This window comes from Arctopsyche grandis, chromosome 3, assembly GCF_051622035.1.
Source record: "Arctopsyche grandis isolate Sample6627 chromosome 3, ASM5162203v2, whole genome shotgun sequence".
Classification (NCBI taxonomy): domain Eukaryota; kingdom Metazoa; phylum Arthropoda; class Insecta; order Trichoptera; family Hydropsychidae; genus Arctopsyche; species Arctopsyche grandis.
This window is the reverse complement of record NC_135357.1, coordinates 5962634-5979993: the sequence shown is the minus strand read 5'-3', so window position 1 is coordinate 5979993 and position 17360 is coordinate 5962634. Positions and strand designations below refer to the sequence as shown.

The 17360-nt window shown below is 36.2% G+C and overlaps 4 protein-coding genes and 2 non-coding genes across 9 annotated transcripts in view; 4 read left to right on the top strand and 2 right to left on the bottom strand.

Annotated features, from left to right (window-relative positions):
* The window catches only part of LOC143909790 (uncharacterized), a 743449-nt gene that overhangs the window by 195394 nt on the left and 530695 nt on the right, over window positions 1–17360 (bottom strand). The window lies entirely within an intron of this gene.
* UbcE2M (NEDD8-conjugating enzyme UbcE2M) lies at window positions 546–5682 on the top strand. The gene is made up of 4 exons (XM_077426962.1): window positions 546–1003; window positions 4930–5063; window positions 5146–5313; window positions 5395–5682. Exons 1-4 carry the CDS (start codon window positions 901–903, stop codon window positions 5533–5535), a joined length of 546 nt encoding a protein of 181 aa, XP_077283088.1. The 5' UTR covers window positions 546–900; the 3' UTR covers window positions 5536–5682.
* LOC143909805 (uncharacterized) lies at window positions 7756–9439 on the top strand. Its single transcript, XM_077428006.1, has 2 exons — window positions 7756–7906; window positions 7979–9439. Exons 1-2 carry the CDS (start codon window positions 7760–7762, stop codon window positions 9125–9127), a joined length of 1296 nt encoding a protein of 431 aa, XP_077284132.1. The 5' UTR covers window positions 7756–7759; the 3' UTR covers window positions 9128–9439.
* Window positions 11872–16679, top strand: LOC143909077 (RNA-binding protein 1-like). Of its 3 annotated transcripts, XM_077426975.1 has the most exons (5): window positions 11872–12113; window positions 12247–12456; window positions 12728–12796; window positions 14305–15170; window positions 15662–16673. In XM_077426975.1, the coding sequence occupies exons 2-4, from the start codon at window positions 12248–12250 to the stop codon at window positions 14555–14557; spliced, it is 531 nt and encodes a 176-aa protein (XP_077283101.1). In that variant the 5' UTR covers window positions 11872–12113; window position 12247; the 3' UTR covers window positions 14558–15170; window positions 15662–16673. The 3 variants fall into 3 exon arrangements, with proteins under 3 accessions (XP_077283101.1, XP_077283102.1, XP_077283103.1); XM_077426976.1 differs by lacking the exon at window positions 14305–15170 and having other exon boundaries at window positions 11875–12113; window positions 15662–16679; XM_077426977.1 differs by lacking the exon at window positions 11872–12113 and having other exon boundaries at window positions 12242–12456.
* Window positions 12489–12646, top strand: LOC143910117 (small nucleolar RNA SNORA53). Its single transcript, XR_013260447.1, has one exon. It is a non-coding gene; the product is annotated as a small nucleolar RNA SNORA53 (small nucleolar RNA).
* TRNAV-AAC (transfer RNA valine (anticodon AAC)) lies at window positions 17082–17154 on the bottom strand. The gene has a single exon. It is a non-coding gene; the product is annotated as a tRNA-Val (tRNA).

Genomic DNA, 17360 nt, shown 5'->3' with positions numbered 1-17360 from the left:
GTAATTTGTGACCAGTAATCACCGAACTGGACGAGCCGCCACTATCCAGTTCCCATATTGCAACCTGTGGTTGCTATTATGGAGGATGAACGAATGAGACGACTGGCATGTTAATGCACGTGTTTATTATATGACAGCTGAAGACAGAGTGAGTAGCGGCTCTCCGAACCCAGCCGGGTTGGTCCCCACTCGCAGGAAGGCAACCAAACTCGACCATGTCGTATAAGCGAGCCGCCACACTATTTAGGAACTGGTTATGGAAAAATCCGCAAATATCGGTAGTGTGGACGTAACCAATGACATCAGCAGCGGGTCGGCTACCAGCGGCAAGCAAGCCGAGAAGGTCCGCCTCGTCCGTAAACTCGGCTTTTACCACTTTTGACAAAAAATATATGAGAATTTAGATTTCTAACAACGGCTTTCCAGAAACTTTTGATTACTAATGTTTAACAACGAGTTTCCGGAAACCCATGGAAACCATTAGGGCGACACCGCCGCATGCACAATAGAACGAGATAATATAAAATTGAAAATCCATATGGGACATAGCGGTAGAATCACAGCGCAATAGTTAGGTTGGCAAGAGTGCTTCGACGAGGAGAGGGAGTGCTGGCAAAGGCAAAGGCAGGGGCAAGAGCCAGAAGTGAGAAGGGAGAAGGGGGAGGGAGAGTCGACAGGCGAGAGTGCAGAGCAGTGCTTCAGGAGAGAGTGCGGACGATCAGCCATCAACCATCAGCCGACGATTTGAGGAGTTGCACTTCTGAAGATCGTCCAATCGCTGTCGAAGGCGCGGCTCCAGCTCGAACTCGCACTCCCACCCCCCACCCCTACCCCTGCCACTGCCACTGCTCGGACCTCACTTGTCAACTGAACTGTCACACTCCCTGGAAGAGCCTCGTCATGATCAAACTGTTCTCGCTGAAGCAGCAGAAGGAGGAGGAAGGCGCGCCCAGACACAACCACCACAAAAGGGCTTCGGCCGCTCACCTCAGGATCACCAAAGGTATCCCCCCCTACCCTACCATACCCTCCCCCCCTCGTCGAACGTCTTGCTGTCTCATCGGTGACAGCCTCGTGCGCAATTTCGGTTCGTTGACGTGTGACGTGCTTTCCCTTTGTACGCACGTCAAATGCCAGTGACGCATCATCAGCTGCCTTTTGTTTTGATGACGTCATTCGGCGTCCTCTTTCTTCGCACTACAACTCCAATCCTTCAACTGACAACGTTTGCAAAATCGGACTGCGAATGCCATTATGTGCAATTTTCATATGGGGAAAACCTTACTTTAAAACATTACTGAATGACTTTTAAAAATGCTCTTGTTCACTGTTGACTTTTTCATCTTAACCTTTTGAGTAGTGAGTTAATTTGAACACCAGAAACGTCTCAGGAGTGAGTTTTTTTTTTCGGAATCAACTGACTTGAAAAATCCGAGCGAACACTCTTATTTTGTGGGAAGTTTTAAAGTTGACATATTTCGCTCGATTATATGATTGATTTATTGCCCGGTGGGGTTTTGCCTTGCATCTCGAATCAAATTCTCTCGAAAATAAATCTATAATTTTACGCTAAATTATTTTTATGAGGGTCAAATGAAATAAATTTAGTCAGAGGTTTCAATGTTATTCGTTCGGAACATATTTTATAGTTTTTACATGTGGAAAATATTACTTTAGAAAAAAAATTGTCATCATGTTCAGTCATAAAAATTTAACTGGCTTTCACGCCTCGTTAAATTTGGTTTCTTTATTCGAATACAAAAATATACATACACAAGAGTGAAAGAGAAATCTCAGCAACACTTGAAAAAAAACGAGATGCAAATATGTCGAACAATGAGAGAGGTAGAGTATTTTGAGTGATTGAACGTGTCAAACCGTACGAGTACGGTCGTACTCTGGCGGGGCCATTTTAGTTTGCACGTGTACGAGTACGGTCGTACTCTGGCGGGGCCATTTTACTTTGCACGTACCCGTACGGCCGTACTCCTCAAAGGGTTAATGGTTAATAACTTATTGACAACCTATGTAGTATATGCCAGGGTTGCCCAATTGTTTGATTTCGGTTGGTTTTCCAACTCCGTTGTTTAAATGTGCCTATTTTGACAAATGCAATCTGAAATTAGCGAAGTGAAACATATGAAAGCCTTGTCAATATCTGAAACAACGCCATTGATGATCAGATATAGGTTAAAGCCGAGACTTGGGACTGCTCGCTGCTGTCAATGGCTGTTGTGTGTGAGTGTGGGTGTAAAAAACTATTTCCAGTGCAGAAGAAAACGGCTTATTATACATGCCTATACAATATTCGTACGCATTATTCAAATTTAAAAGACATTTACCGATAGAATTAATACGTGGTGCCACTTTAATATTGCGCACTGTCGACCAAGCCGTTTTCTTCGGCACTTGCAATATTCTTTTACGGCCACTGACAGTAGCGAATGGTCCCCCGTCTCGGCTTGAACCCAGGTATATGTATGTATGTGGTTAAATATCCGATCCTGAAAGATGCGGAGCAAAAATTGATGTCTTGCTTCTGCTTCTTCCGATATGTTATTTTAACACGGATATATGTAAAAGGAAGGCTTGACAAGAAGACCCCAATGCGCCTTCCTGCGCAATTAATAAATCTCTGTATTTCCAGAAGCTGAAGAACACGAAGTAATAATTAATTCATTAATTAATTACAGAATTAATCCATTGAGATATCTATGGATTTAAATTTCGTACATAATTTTTACAAATTATACACACAATAAATACAGAAGATTTGTTGACAACAGGAAAGATGATTTTTTGCCAATTTTGAGGAACCGGTTCAACAATGATTGGCAAACTCTGATAAGAAACGATCGATCTGATATGAACATTATAATAATCTTAGCCTATGTTTACGATTATCTTTTTGATTCCAATCTTGAAAATATTGCCAAATCTGAACAGTGTCAACAACAAATTAAAGACTATTATTTTGCCCTGCACATTGATATATCGCAAATACTAAAACATTGGACTGCTCTGTTTTATATGTATATACATTATAATGGGATTCGTTTTCTTCTATACAAATTCATTCAAAAATTGCACGGAATAGTGTAATTTTCTTATACCTCATTTCATTTAGTTAATCGGTAGGTAGAAAATTACAAAATACCTATTAGTGTGCCGAGATGTATATAAATAGTACATTTTGAAGATTTGCATATGATTTGTAACAAAGCTTTTTGATCAATACGAATCGATATCCAGAGATTGCCAGAAAGCTGCTCAAAGTATGAAACACTGTATGCTCGGCATAGCAATGAGAGATTGGAAACGGAATGCGTGGTTGAGAAGTATTGCAAGGATAGTTGGTATATTTTGATTTGATTTTTAAATGCTTTTTATTATTACAAAATTATGTTCACAATACATCTTATATCTATTTTAATAGCTACTGATCTACTGATGATTTTCTATTTTACAGTTGTACATCTCTCTGTATTTACATATGTACATCTCTCTGTATATCTCGACCATTGTGGCGCATTAGGGACTCCTGTAATGCCACAATGGTCCAAACTTAATCTTAAATAAATAAATATACACTAAGTCTCTTTCGAAATTATATATTAGATAATTTAATACTTTTACATGTATGTATGTGTTTACATGTAAGCCTAAGTGTATTTTCAGTTGTAGTATATTCCAACTGGCGTTTTAGGTCATTCATATTCGAATACAATTCAACTAGTAAATCATAACTCTACAAGCGCAAATACACTTTCAACAATGTGCGCCAGTTGTAATATAACAGTTGAGTTTTTGCGGTTCTAATCTTTTTACGAATGCTTCATAAATCAATAATGCGTTATTATTTGCTGGGTATTACGAATAAATGTAATGATTACTGTATTACGATAGATCTAAGAATGTGTTCAAAACAAAAACCTGACTTTCCAACTCAATTTACTAGTCGAGTGACGTTTTCACGAAAACCTAATCTCTCCATTTAACCTGCTACCAACTTGTAGTTGAAGTGTATTTTCAGTTGTAATATATTTTGACCAGTTGGAATGTAATTCGCCATATGAATCAACTTCAACAAAAAAATATATTAAAACTGAAAATACAATTCAACTATAACTATAACCAGGTTAGAAATATATTCCAACCAGTCAAAATATATTACAACTGGAAGATACACTTCAACTGTAACATATGCACAAACAATACATATAGTGATGAAAAAGTTTTTTTGATTTTTTTTCCCATACGATAGAATATTTTCTATTGTTAAAATATTAATACAATGGTTCATATCTTTGGTCGGTTTTCGTTTTATGCCAACAATAGGTAATTCTGGGTGTCTGCTAATTTTGAATATACATATCAGCACAATTGTTAGAAAAATATCATCCAAACAAAAGGATATTGAAAAGGTTGAAAATTTTTAGCTTGGGTGATGGCATCTTTTTTTAGTAATTTCTTTAGACAAAATGTGTAATATAAAAAAATCTTTGTACGTTGCCTATCTAAGGTAATGAAATTATTCATCGATAAAACAATATATTGAACTATGGTTTGGTTGATAAAGTGCTATACAAAAATGTTATTCTACATTACTATTTTATGAATATTTATAACGTTGATGAAGTTGGATCACTACTCTCAGTTTAAACAAAACTGCCTACTATCAGTTTTATGTATTTCTATGAATGTTGTGAGTCTCAACTAGAAACGGTTTTGAGTGTGAAAAACTTTGATTATTATTGAAATCCTAATTCCAACATAATACTTTTGATATTTGATATGTTTTGCTTTAATCTTGCTTATATTTTGTGGGTAGAATAAATAGTTTTTTTTTTTATTTAAAACTGCAACAATATCTAAAAAGTCATACATATGTATATTTTGATTCTGATCTTTTATTAATTTTATTTACAGATTTGAATGAGTTGAATCTCCCAAAAACGTGCAACATAGAATTTCCAGATCCCGACGATCTTTTAAATTTCAAACTTATCATCTGTCCCGATGAAGGATTCTACAGAGGAGGCAGATTTGTTTTTAGTTTTAAAGTAAGCAATGATGTTTACTTATTATTGATTATAAACAATTTAAATGTGCAAAAATAGTAACTTTTCAATTGTACAATTTCAGGTAGGTCCCAACTATCCTCACGAGCCACCTAAAGTAAAATGTGAGACTGCCGTTTATCACCCAAACATTGATTTGGAAGGAAATGTATGTTTAAATATTCTCCGTGAAGACTGGAAACCCGTTCTCACTGTCAATTCTGTCGTCTATGGCTTGCAATATCTCTTCTTGGTACGGTTATCTAAGAATTATTATCAAGTATGTGTTGTTTGTTTCTTTGTGACGTGAATTTTTGCGTTTTGTTTTTTTTAGGAACCCAACCCAGAAGATCCTCTTAACAAAGAAGCAGCAGAGGAGTTACAGAATGCACGAAGAGTGTTCGAACAACACGTTCAAAAAGCAATGCGTGGTGGTTACGTCGGTTCAAACTATTTTGAAAGATGTTTAAAGTGATCATTGCTATTTGATGTCGCATCCATATACTAGCGTATTAAAATCAAATAACAAATATAGCAAAAAAAAAATTAAAGAACCACACATTCATGCGAGGATGTGTCACGGCAAGTGAGGCTTTTAAAGCATCCCGAATGACTTTTCTTTAAAAAAAATAATAAATAGATAATCAATATGAATCTTCTACTTGTAAAATATTGGTGTATGTCAAGTAAGAAAGAGTAAATTTTTGCTTACACGCATTTTTTTATAATTTTTCGAGTGAAAGTACAGTTTTAATTTTTGCATACAGATTATCTATATTTTTTTTAATTATTAATTATTAGTAAAATATATATTAAAATATAATTTTTAACCTGGCCTTTTAATGAATTATTTATTTTTTTACATGAAACATCGCTAATGAGACTCGTTATTAGACATTAAAAGTGATGTTTCTGATTTGATCTTCATTTTGTGTTGACTTTTGTCGACGGAATTGTGATTTTTTTTTTGTTGAGTACTTTTAATTAGTTTCATTTTAAATTTGAATGTGGACTTTGGTAAAATTTTCATTATTCGAAATATTTTTACGCGTGATCCTTTGTGGTCTTTTGTATTAAATAAAAGGTAGATCATAAATCTGGAACAGTAATAATAAGTACATCGCAATAAATTCTTAACTGAGAGATTAGTAACCTGTAATTTATCGCAATGAAAAATTTAAGTTAAGAAGTTGTTATCTGTTAACAAATTTTTATATGATGAAAATATATTAATAACTTTCTCTTATCATCAGTGTAATACCTTCAATTAAATTACTTATTATAAATTAAATAATTGTTTTATTTTATGCCACACAAAAGAAAAGCTAGATACAATTTTTATATAACTTGAGTTGAAGTTTTTTTTTTTTAGCAATTTATGTATATAGTAATATATAGTAATCTTACAATGTCTATGGTAGAACGAATTTGAAGGTCTGTCTGTATGTGAATTAAATCCATCAACTCTGCAAACCAGATACCAATGATACAGACTTATCTAAAGGTGATGTTGTTCAAGTTATAATTTATTTATATATGTATATACCAGGAAGGCCTAATAGGTAAACCCCAATCCGCCTTCCCGGCCAAAAAAAATTATAGAGTAATATAATATACCAAACATCAAAGAGACATCTATGGGTAAATTTTTAATAAATTTGAATTTTTTTTCATGAACTGCCGTATTTTGAAATGCTAAAAAACTCGAAATTTGCAGCATTTTAGAAAACAGCGAATTCGAGACGCTGTACACCCGAATTTTGCAAGAAATAGGCCAGGATTCCACATTGTTAGACTCATTTCAATAAAAACTCTGATGGGAAACGAACGACCATGGAGTCACATATCCAAGATCTGGAAACCATGACTACATAATTGAAAGCATTACATGCTAACCACTGGTTCCTTTTGAATAAAATTCAGCTTGAAATAAACACATAATTACTAAATTATAGAAGGCAAAAGAAAGAGTGTAAAATGAAGTAAATGGTATGTATTACATAAATTTACATTGTATCGTTTTGTAATCGTCGATTGAAATATCATCCGTTTGTCACCTTCTCATTGAAGATGTGGCTGTTAAACTTATACTGCTATATGTAGCTGCTGGTTAGGAACGTCATTTGTGAGAAGGCAGGGAGGGCATTTTTTACCCCCCCCCCCCCCCCCCTTACAAGATCTGGCCAAGCCAGAAACAAACGCATCATTTGATGAAATACATATTACATATCTTAAACAAATCAATTATTCGTTACTAAAAGTTTAGGCATATGTATCATAAGCTTTTCCCAATAAAAAAAATCTAATAAAATACAAACAATCAAAACCAACTTTTGCCCCTCTGGAAAAAGTTGAAATGACCACTACTGCTGACGTGATAGCTTGCTTCTCTGGCTAGAGCTTAGAATAGTCAAATAAATGTTTTTTTAAGTCCGTGTAATGAAAGGGGCGTCACGCAAAGCAATAAACGAATATAGAACCGCCATTGATACAAAAAGTTCTTGAAAATGCTACAGGGCTTTTTATTATTTAAAATCGAATAGTCGATAAGTGCTAACTGGCCAACAACTAAAGCTTTTCCCCTACCTAAGATGTCTTCTAAGTTCATAGCTCCGAGTTGTCAGTTGGTATATTACGACAGTTGGTATCATTGGGTGACTTTTTTCAGTAGGTTGTAATACTGGATGTCAGACTGTCAAATGTCAACTGTCAATGAAGTGCAAAAAGTCTTGATAACGGGATGGAGTGTCGACTTTGTCTATCTATTGCACCAGAAGAGTCTTCCATCTCCATTTATGACAAACCTCATCCACTGGAACAAGAAATCTGGAACACCTGTCATATACGTGTGAGTTGAGCCTTATATTGTACCGACTATTAATTGGCAAACTTAATTAGACGTCACATTTCTTTTATAGGTGTGCAGAGACGATGGTCTGGGAGAAACAATATGCTTGCCGTGTGAATATAATTTAAAATTGTTCAGCAGCTTCAAAAGTACGTGCATTCAAAGCGATGGAATGCGAAGACGGATATATGAGTGCCCAGTTATAAAAACAGAAGAAGTTATATTGGACGATTTGGTTTTAGAAGAAGAATCTGATACTGATTTGACCACGCAAAATCACACTGGGCTAAAGCTCTTCAAGTGTGATATCTGCTCACAATCATTTACACGAAAACACTCTTTGATAGAACATCAGAACATTCACGCCAGGTTAAAACCATTCAAGTGTGATATATGTTCAAAATCTTTCAGTCACAGATCCAAATTAGCAGTACACCAGCAATCACACGCCGGGTCTAAACCTTTCAACTGTGACGTCTGTTCAAAGTCTTTCATGCATAAGTCTAGTTTAATCACTCACTTGGCCACTCACACTGGTTTAAAACCATTCAAATGCGACATCTGCTCGCAATCGTTTACACGAAAATATTCCCTGATCGAGCATCAACACATTCACACTGGATTAAAACCATTCAAATGTAACATCTGCTCAAAATCGTTCGGCCGAAAATCGAACTTAGCCGAACATCAGCACATTCACGCTGGGCTAAAACCGTTCAAGTGTGATATCTGCTTGAAATCGTTCGCTTCAAAATCATACTTAGTGGTCCACAAGACCAACCACTCTGGATTAAAACCGTACAAGTGTGACGTTTGTTTACAGTCATTCGGTCAAAAATCAAACCTGGCAAAACATCAACAATTGCACGCTGGGCTAAAACCGTTCCAGTGCGACGTCTGCTTGAAGTCGTTCATTCAAAAAGCTAGTTTGGTGGCCCACATGACCAATCACACTGGATTGAAACCTTTCAAATGTAATATTTGTTTAAAGTCGTTTTGTCGAAAATCCGACGTGGTCGCCCATATGACCATTCACGCCGGGATTAAACCGTTCAAATGCGAAATCTGCTCAAAAGCGTTCCGTCGAAAATGCCATTTAGAGAAACATGCAACTATTCACGTAAGGCTAAAATCATTCGAATGTGGCACATGTTCGAGATCGTTTGCAAACAAGTCATCCCTAATGGTACATCAGCGTATCCACACCGTGTTCAATTAATTGGGCAATGATTCCTTAATTAAAGGTGCTAATATTTATCCGAAATAACAAACTCTGTTGATATATGATAGTATTAAAGCAGAACTTTTCAATTCGTTGGCTGGGAACGATTGGAAAGTATTGCAGACCCCCAAAGAGCCAAATAGAGAACGAATTATTTAAGATGTATGTAGATCTGTATATTGATTTATGGAGCAACTGTAAATCTTACGCATATACATATGTAAGTGAAAGGCTTTGGGGCACTTCTATACACGATTACCAAACTAAATAAACCCTAAAAAATTTACCTAATTGTTATTACAAATGTTGAAAAATCAAAAATATAATATATTCTTTTATAAAGTTTTATATAGTGTTTTCTACCCAATTTAGTTTATATGATATAATTATTTAATAAAATTGTTAAAACTTATTTTTATATAAAATTATAAAATGTGAAAATTGTCTCTTATTCAATTAATACCTCCGCTTTTCCCCAGGTGTATAATTTTTTGCGGTCTAAAATTTCGTGGTTTGGTGATTATTCCGCAAAAAGCGATCTCGCGCACGTTGCTAAAATCTCGATCACGGAACATCTGGCACCCAAAAACTCCATCAATTGAAACCTACGCACGCGAAATATTGTACTAACGAGAACTCGATTGCCAGATATTCGATTTGAATAGAGGTGCATTCCAGAAGGATGCGGACATCTGTGTGACGGGGGAGTGTGCTGGTGTATTGAAATCGATAAGGAATAGTATGCGATGTACTATATTTCTCGATTGATTGACTGTACTTATCTTTTTAAAGTGCACTCGTCACTTTGGAACGAACTGTAAAGGTGAGTGTTCATGTTCTATATAAGCCCACTTTAGAGGTCATCACCCCCTCCAACGAATAAAGTCTGAGAGACCCTTTCGTCGGAAAATGAGACAGTTGTCCGGCAATAGCACTAGAGCAACCGCACATCACTGTTCTATTGAAAAAAGGAAACATTTCAGTATAATTATATAAGGTTCGGTGATTACTGGTCACATAGGATTAGTCACAAAGTCACTAAAATCTCTATAACAGAACATCTGGCATCCGTAAAGTCCACCATACTAACGATAACTATGAAATTGAGAACTTAAGTGCCAAATATTGTGTATTCGAGATTTTCATGGCAAAAATTGTCTTTGTGACCACCGCAATGTGACGAATAATTCAATTACCCAATATAAACATACATAAATTTAAAGAGAAAAAAGGAAAAGGTAAGAAAAGAAAATATATGAGCACGCGTAGCACACACATACATGCACGCTTATAAAAGCATACATACATAATGTGACTATTTATTTTTGTCCTCAAAACGGGACATCTACCAATTTTTACGTAATAGTATGTGTATTCCAGAAAACGCGTATTTTTTCATAGTTTTTATTTATTAATAAAAAGAACAGGAATGTTGATGAAGAAAAGAAAAGAACAGGATGAATAAATATAAATATAAAAATTTATGTTGTTTTATATTTTTCTGATGAACAAATTTTACTGGGTTTGTATTACTGGGTTTGCTTTTAAATAAGAATTAAATTCTTGGCAGGATTTCTTAAAATTGATTTTAATTAACAACATCGCTTTAAGGATAGCGACTTAAGAATCGGTCGTTCACAACTTTTTCATCTGTGAAAAGACTCTTTCTACGGGTGCATTAGTTCCGGGCAAGCATTAAATGTATTCAATAACTATACGATAATAATAATAATTCAATAAATATACTCTCTTTTTGAAAACGGGACATTTCGACGTACCGAAGCTGTGCTTGGGGACAACGGGACAGGCTACCTAAAAACGGGACGTATGGTCACACTATACATATATCTGATTGGATGGAGGCGATGGATGAATCTAGCATGGTTGTTGGAGCAGTTTTTCTAGTTTTTCTTTCTCTATTTTAAACGAGGGTTGGAGACAGTAGATAGGAATATTTTATTACAAAAATTATATAAGTTAGGAATAAATGGTATAGTATTAAAGTGGCTTCAATCATACTTAAATAATAGACGGCAAATAGTAAAAATTGATAAGGTGTTATCCTCTGAATTTGTAACACCTCATGGAGTGCCGCAAGGGTCCAGATATAGCACGACTTGTGATATCACCTATTTCCCCCATCGAACTTAATCTGTACAAATGACATCATCGTGTCCTCTTCTCGTACACGAAAGTTAGCCGTGGCCGAAATACTTCGTCCAGCTTACCCATAAAGGCGATTCGACTCGCTCCAGATACGCAATCACGAGTACACGGGAAATTCCAAGGAGCTACGCAACTACGCATCAAACATCGAACACAAAGGAAGACCTCGACCCCGTCAGAATCTTCCAGAACGTGATCTCACCAGCCCAGCTACGCGTTGCTCAAGCAACACCTTTATAAACCAGTGCATCGTCCCCAGATGCCAGTGAGCTTCAGGAACTCGACCTAGCTCGTTCCAGTGAATCCTTTACCTACTTCGCTGTACATACAAATACACCTGTATTAATCGAGTAATAAAGATCCTCTTCAAAATTCAACTGAATTTCCATAGGCTGGGAAACGGTCCAAAACCTACAACCCCCCTATAATATATAAATAAATAAATACATTACATGCATTCGCCACCACGCGCATACCCACGAATAAATGTTCACGTTCTATGAAATAAAATAAAATAAAACGCACCCAAACGCAGACCAAAAATGAGCGAAAAGAATCAGTAGCAGAGAGAGGTTGGCAGCAGCGAGTGAGCGATACGAGTAGTAGGTCAGAGTTCCGTTTCCGGAGTCGGTAGTGGTGGTGGTGGGGGAAGAAGAGCCTAGAGGAGGAGTGGAGAGAAGAGGGGAGACGGCAGTGGACGCCATTGTCCAGCGCTCGGCGGACGTCTTGTCTGTCACCCCTCACTACTCGTGGCTTCCCCCGCCCCCGCCCCCGCGCCCGCTACGCCGCCTGCGCCCCGTCTCTCCAGCGCGTCAAGGTTCGTTCACTTTCTCTCACTCTCACTCTTCACTCTTTCGTACTCGCGCATGTGTGAAGCATGAAGCCAGAAGCCAGAAAACCCGACACATATGCAAAGCGACACATAACCTCAAAGTATCGATTGTTTTCAGAATGTCGCGGTTTCGAGAATGGGACCTGTCGTGCAAGGTGTACGTGGGCAACCTGGGCTCGTCGGCCTCCAAGTACGAGATCGAACGCGTCTTCTGCAAATACGGCCCTATAAGGAACGTGTGGGTGGCGAGAAACCCACCCGGATTTGCCTTCGTCGAGTTCGAGGACTCGAGAGACGCCGAGGACTCCGTCAGGGGTCTCGACGGAACGTGAGTATCAAATATCTTACATCAAATATCATGGCACACTCCTTAGATCCGTTTTGCCAGTTGTCACAAAACGCTTGAGTCATACGTGTGCCAGATCACGATACCTCCGCTTTCGGGTTGTCTTGCTTAGATTTCGCTCCGTCAGGGTGCGATTGCTTATCTCTGCATCAAACCCGAAGGTGGGGAACACTATATTGTTGAATTATGTGCACTATATGTTTCATTTTGTGTCTGCCCTCTTTTGATTTGTTTTTGTGTCGGATGATTTCAGACGCTGTTGTGGAACTCGTATCAGAGTCGAAATGTCTTCAGGGCGTACTCGTAGAGACGGCGGCCGAAGGTATACTTGTACTCATTCTCTCAAATCCAATGTCGGTTGTGTGGTCGATTCGAACCGCACGATACTATTCGAAATGGCAATATTTACACTATATTCTAAAGATACATCTGAAATTTTTGTTTTCATACTAGCGATAGATAAAATTTTTAGTATAAAAAAAAACGGGTGCACCGAAAGTATTCCATTATTTTTGTTATTATTTTTTTGAAGGAATTGTTATTGTGTGTTTTTGATTTGTTTATTATTAAATTATTGCTTTTGCCATTTTCGTTAACATCACAAATTTTCAATATTGAGCTAACGCTTTCACTCGAATTTATTTATGCTTATAATTGAGGCGGACAGGAACGAGTGGCATTACCCTGAAAATACACATTTAAATCCAAGTATATAATGAGTATAAGTACATATGTATCAGAATGGCCTTATTTTTGTTTAATGTTTTTAATAATTTGCTATTATCAATGTTCCAATGATAAATTTCATTTAATGAATATGTGTAATGAATACTTTTATAAAACTAATAGACTACAATCAGAGCTGTGTGAAAGACGGGGGGGAGAAAAGCCCCGGGCGTCAAAATTCAATGCTAATTTGCATATTTCGAATTCCCAAATTTTTTAATTGAAATATAATAAATGACTATTTTGTCTGCATTTGATTGAAAATTTAAAAAAAATGGACTTTGAAACCAATTAGTAGCTACCGAATCAACGGAAGTCTTTTATTAGATATAAAATAGTCAAAAACTCAAGACCTTCAATGGCTCAAAACAGACTGAGTAATTTGTGTACATTTTCAATTGAAAATAACACCTCAGATTTAGATAGATTTATAGCTGATTTTCTCTTTATTTTTGATTTTTAAATGCTTTTTATTATTATGAAATTATGTTCACAATACATCTTATATCTATTTTAATAGCTACTGATCTACTGATCATTTTCTATTTTACAATTTAATTTAATTTGGTTATTAATCACAGTATTATATTATTCTAATGTTAATCTAAAGCATAATAGGAAAAAGAGCTCAAAAACCTATTTACAATCCTTATATTTTCTCTTTATGAACACTTCTGAAAACAACTAAATATCTTATTTTTTATTTGTTAAGTTAAACTATATGTTGTTTTAAATAATTTTTGCATTTTGAGAGGGTAACTTTTTCTTTGCATGGCTCTAGCTCACACTACATTAAAGAATCTTAAACATTGTGAAAGTAGATGAAGATAGGCCATTCTAGTATACATATATATATATATGTGCTTACGCATTATGATTTAGTATTCCAACTTGAATTTTTTTTTAAATTGTAAAGTTGGGGCTTTTCTGTGAGTTGCATCATTTGCCTGCTGACCGCCTCAATGTCGCGTTTGAGGGTTAACTCTGTATTGAAATAGAGATTTTGAATAAGTAAGTTTAAAGAAATCGATCATTCCTATAAAAATGGGAATGTAATGTAGAAGACGACTTAATTGAACTCGGTGGATGTTGGTACGTTTTCAGGTGCCAATTCACCACAACCACCACAACCATCGTACCACCACCACCACATGTCGACAACTGTCCGCCGCCTTCGGCCGATCCAACCGATATCACCACCACAACTACTACTTCTGCTTGTTACTCGACTACCTTGACAACTTTACCAGTACTGAAATTAACGCCTCCCATTGCCGCGGTTCCGCTTCGAAACTGCAAATGCGATCTAAACTTTCACATATTCCCCATTTCGAATGCGACATTCCAAGTTTTTTAACGAAAAGAACGCTATAGTCCGACACCTAGAGACTTTGAGCCGATTCGAAACGCAATCATTGCGCCGTGCAACGTTGCTCGAGGGTATCGTTCGCGGGAAACAATGCACTTTGAAAATATGTATGTTTACATTTAACCCCTTGCACACCGCGTCAAAGCCCGCGAAGTCGGTATATGATAGTAGCAGTCATCAGGGAAATCAGTCTTCTGGAGCAACATGCCCAATGTCTACCTGCACCGCTCTGCATCGGTCACCGACTCACCGTGTTCAGCAACCTCTGCATCTCTTCCCGCCACACCAACATCGTTAGAGGCAACTCGATCACTTCAGGGGAACTTATGAATCAGTTGTGGACAACAACATTGTGTGAATTTTCTCCATATTCAATCTTTTTATATTTGCGTCGATATTTTCATTCTGTAATAAAATATATATATATACATATATATCGACGGCGTGGAGAAAATTTGCCTTTGTTGGTTGATCTTGGACGGCGTGCTTCACCAGTACCTCCCGAAGGCAAGTGCCGCCTCACCACCACCACCTCACACACAATCCTCCCCGCCTGCTTGCCAACAGTTAGAACGTCTCATCACGATCGATGTGTGGATTGGTACATGTATTGTCTATCATATATTTATCTCTTAAATATCATTATTTTATATATTTGAATGAAGTTAACTGCCACAAGTATGAACATTTCAAATTTGAATAATGTAAAGTATAGCGCTTGATTGAAACTTCTCTCATTACAATTCATATCTTTGAAACATCTGATTCGTATATTATTCAAATTTCGTCGCACTTGTCGGTGGAGTTGTAACTGGAGTATTGTTCAACTTTATATATATATATTTATTTGGTTATCAATGTCACTGCCAGTTAAACCTTTTTGCCTTTCATTTGTCGTATTATCTTAAACTGATGTTGACTTTTGATACTGTTTTTGCCATAAGACAATCGTACATATGTATGTTGCGTTCTCCTTCCTTTTGCATTCTGCGAAGGGGAGGTTTCTTTTGTTGATACTTTTGACAAAGTTTTACATCAACTTTGTTGGTTTTTTCGACTTGTGAAATTTACTTGTTTTATTTATATGATCAGGTCACGAAGTAGAAGTCCCCGTAGGCGATCCTATTCTCGGGGAAGATCGTACTCACCTAAAAGGAGCGGGTCTCGAGGTCGAGACCGCGATCGTAGTGTGTCACCTCGTGCCAAGAGGTCGTACTCGCGCGATCGACGCAGCCGCTCCGTGGACAGCCGAGAGAGATACTGAAACGTCTCTTTGTAATTTAGAAATATTTTATATATGTTTACGATAAGCACCTACTGTATAATATTTTTTTATGAAGTGTAACTGAAGAGTGTCATAAATATTGTAACGATGTATCTGTAATTGAAAACTTGTCACTCACGTTGGTTCGGAAAAGTATTTTCGTTTTATTTATTTTAAAGCATTGCTACGATATATTTTGTTAAAATTCCTAAATTGAATGTAGGACATTTTAATATTTTTTTCTTTTTTTTTTATATACGGATGAACAATATTGAATATATTGTTAATATAAGAGTTTTTTTTTTTAATATATTTTGAACTTTTCATATTGAAAAATATTCGTTCTGTACTAAATTTAAACAAAACGGAACTACTGCAGAACATAGTATTTATTGTGAGGAACACATGCGAGTTACTAAATTAGATTGTGTTTTGTTAATTGTAAGTAAATTATATAAATCTCATAATCGAGTATCGAAACACGGTGTTGATATAATATGTATATTAATTGAGTTTGCATACTTTGTATTGGCTAATGATTGTCAATGGTGTGTGTTTTAAAATGTCCTGAAATTACAATAAGTATATTATTACATTGCTTTGATTTATATTTTTGATATTTCCTAGTAGGGATATAAAATTGTTTTGATTTTCATTCCTCATTTGTACTGTTATGCATGTGACGATGATTTAACTTGACACCACAGTTAAAATAAGGATTGAAGCTAGGATTGGGAGAGTCATGTATCTGAAGCTATCTAGTATTTAATGCATTCACTGAATGAGTTTTAGTTTTCACAACTTTGTCATTTGCCTGTAATGTTTAATAAACATGAAAATTACACTTCTATTGTTTTATTTTCCTGATTCCGAATTGGAAATATGCAGCATTTCATCATTGTGTGGTGATTCCCTTAACCACTGCAAATCTTAAGATAAAATCACATGCACATATGTGAATCCACGATTAATCAGACTGCATGTGCCAAAGTGAGATGCAATCAGTCTGGTTGATTATGTCGCCGCCTATTGACAGAAATTATAAGCTTTATGCTTGTATTATTTTTTTATAAGAAATGTAGATGTCTCAATTTATATGAAATATTTTAATATTCCATATTTGGCATGAAAATGTATGGAAACATTGGATTATCTTTGATGATTTGTATAAGTGGATAGATGCAGATAGAAGATTTTCGTTAAAAAAGAATAATAATGCAAAATAAGAAGAAATAAAATGCAAAACAATGTTTCCGCCCGGGATCGAACCGGGGGCCTTCCGCGTGTTAGGCGGATGTGATAACCACTACACCACGGAAACTGAGTACTAGTGGTGTCTGAGTTTTGAATCAGCTTTGATCATAGTTTTTAATAAAATATTTCTTTTTTCAATTCAATGAAGATATATGTATTTACAATTCCCGAAACCGTGTCTCGTCAAAGGAAGTGTTGGCGTTGATATTTAGTACTGAAAACATAAATGGAAAATGTTTTCTCGGTTCGAAGATGCATCTGCTATGTTTTTGA

Excerpts from the sequence above, each read along its gene's own strand:
- LOC143909077 (XM_077426975.1), top strand. The coding sequence starts at position 12,248 with ATGTCGCGGTTTCGAGAATGGGACCTGTCGTGCAAGGTGTACGTGGGC. Across the intron at positions 12,457-12,727 it reads GTCAGGGGTCTCGACGGAAC|ACGCTGTTGTGGAACTCGTA; the intron begins GTGAGTATCAAA and ends GGATGATTTCAG. Across the intron at positions 12,797-14,304 it reads CGTAGAGACGGCGGCCGAAG|GTGCCAATTCACCACAACCA; the intron begins GTATACTTGTAC and ends GTACGTTTTCAG.
- LOC143909805 (XM_077428006.1), top strand. The coding sequence starts at position 7,760 with ATGTCAACTGTCAATGAAGTGCAAAAAGTCTTGATAACGGGATGGAGT. Across the intron at positions 7,907-7,978 it reads CTGGAACACCTGTCATATAC|GTGTGCAGAGACGATGGTCT; the intron begins GTGTGAGTTGAG and ends TTTCTTTTATAG.
- UbcE2M (XM_077426962.1), top strand. The coding sequence starts at position 901 with ATGATCAAACTGTTCTCGCTGAAGCAGCAGAAGGAGGAGGAAGGCGCG. Across the intron at positions 5,064-5,145 it reads GATTTGTTTTTAGTTTTAAA|GTAGGTCCCAACTATCCTCA; the intron begins GTAAGCAATGAT and ends GTACAATTTCAG. Across the intron at positions 5,314-5,394 it reads GCTTGCAATATCTCTTCTTG|GAACCCAACCCAGAAGATCC; the intron begins GTACGGTTATCT and ends TGTTTTTTTTAG.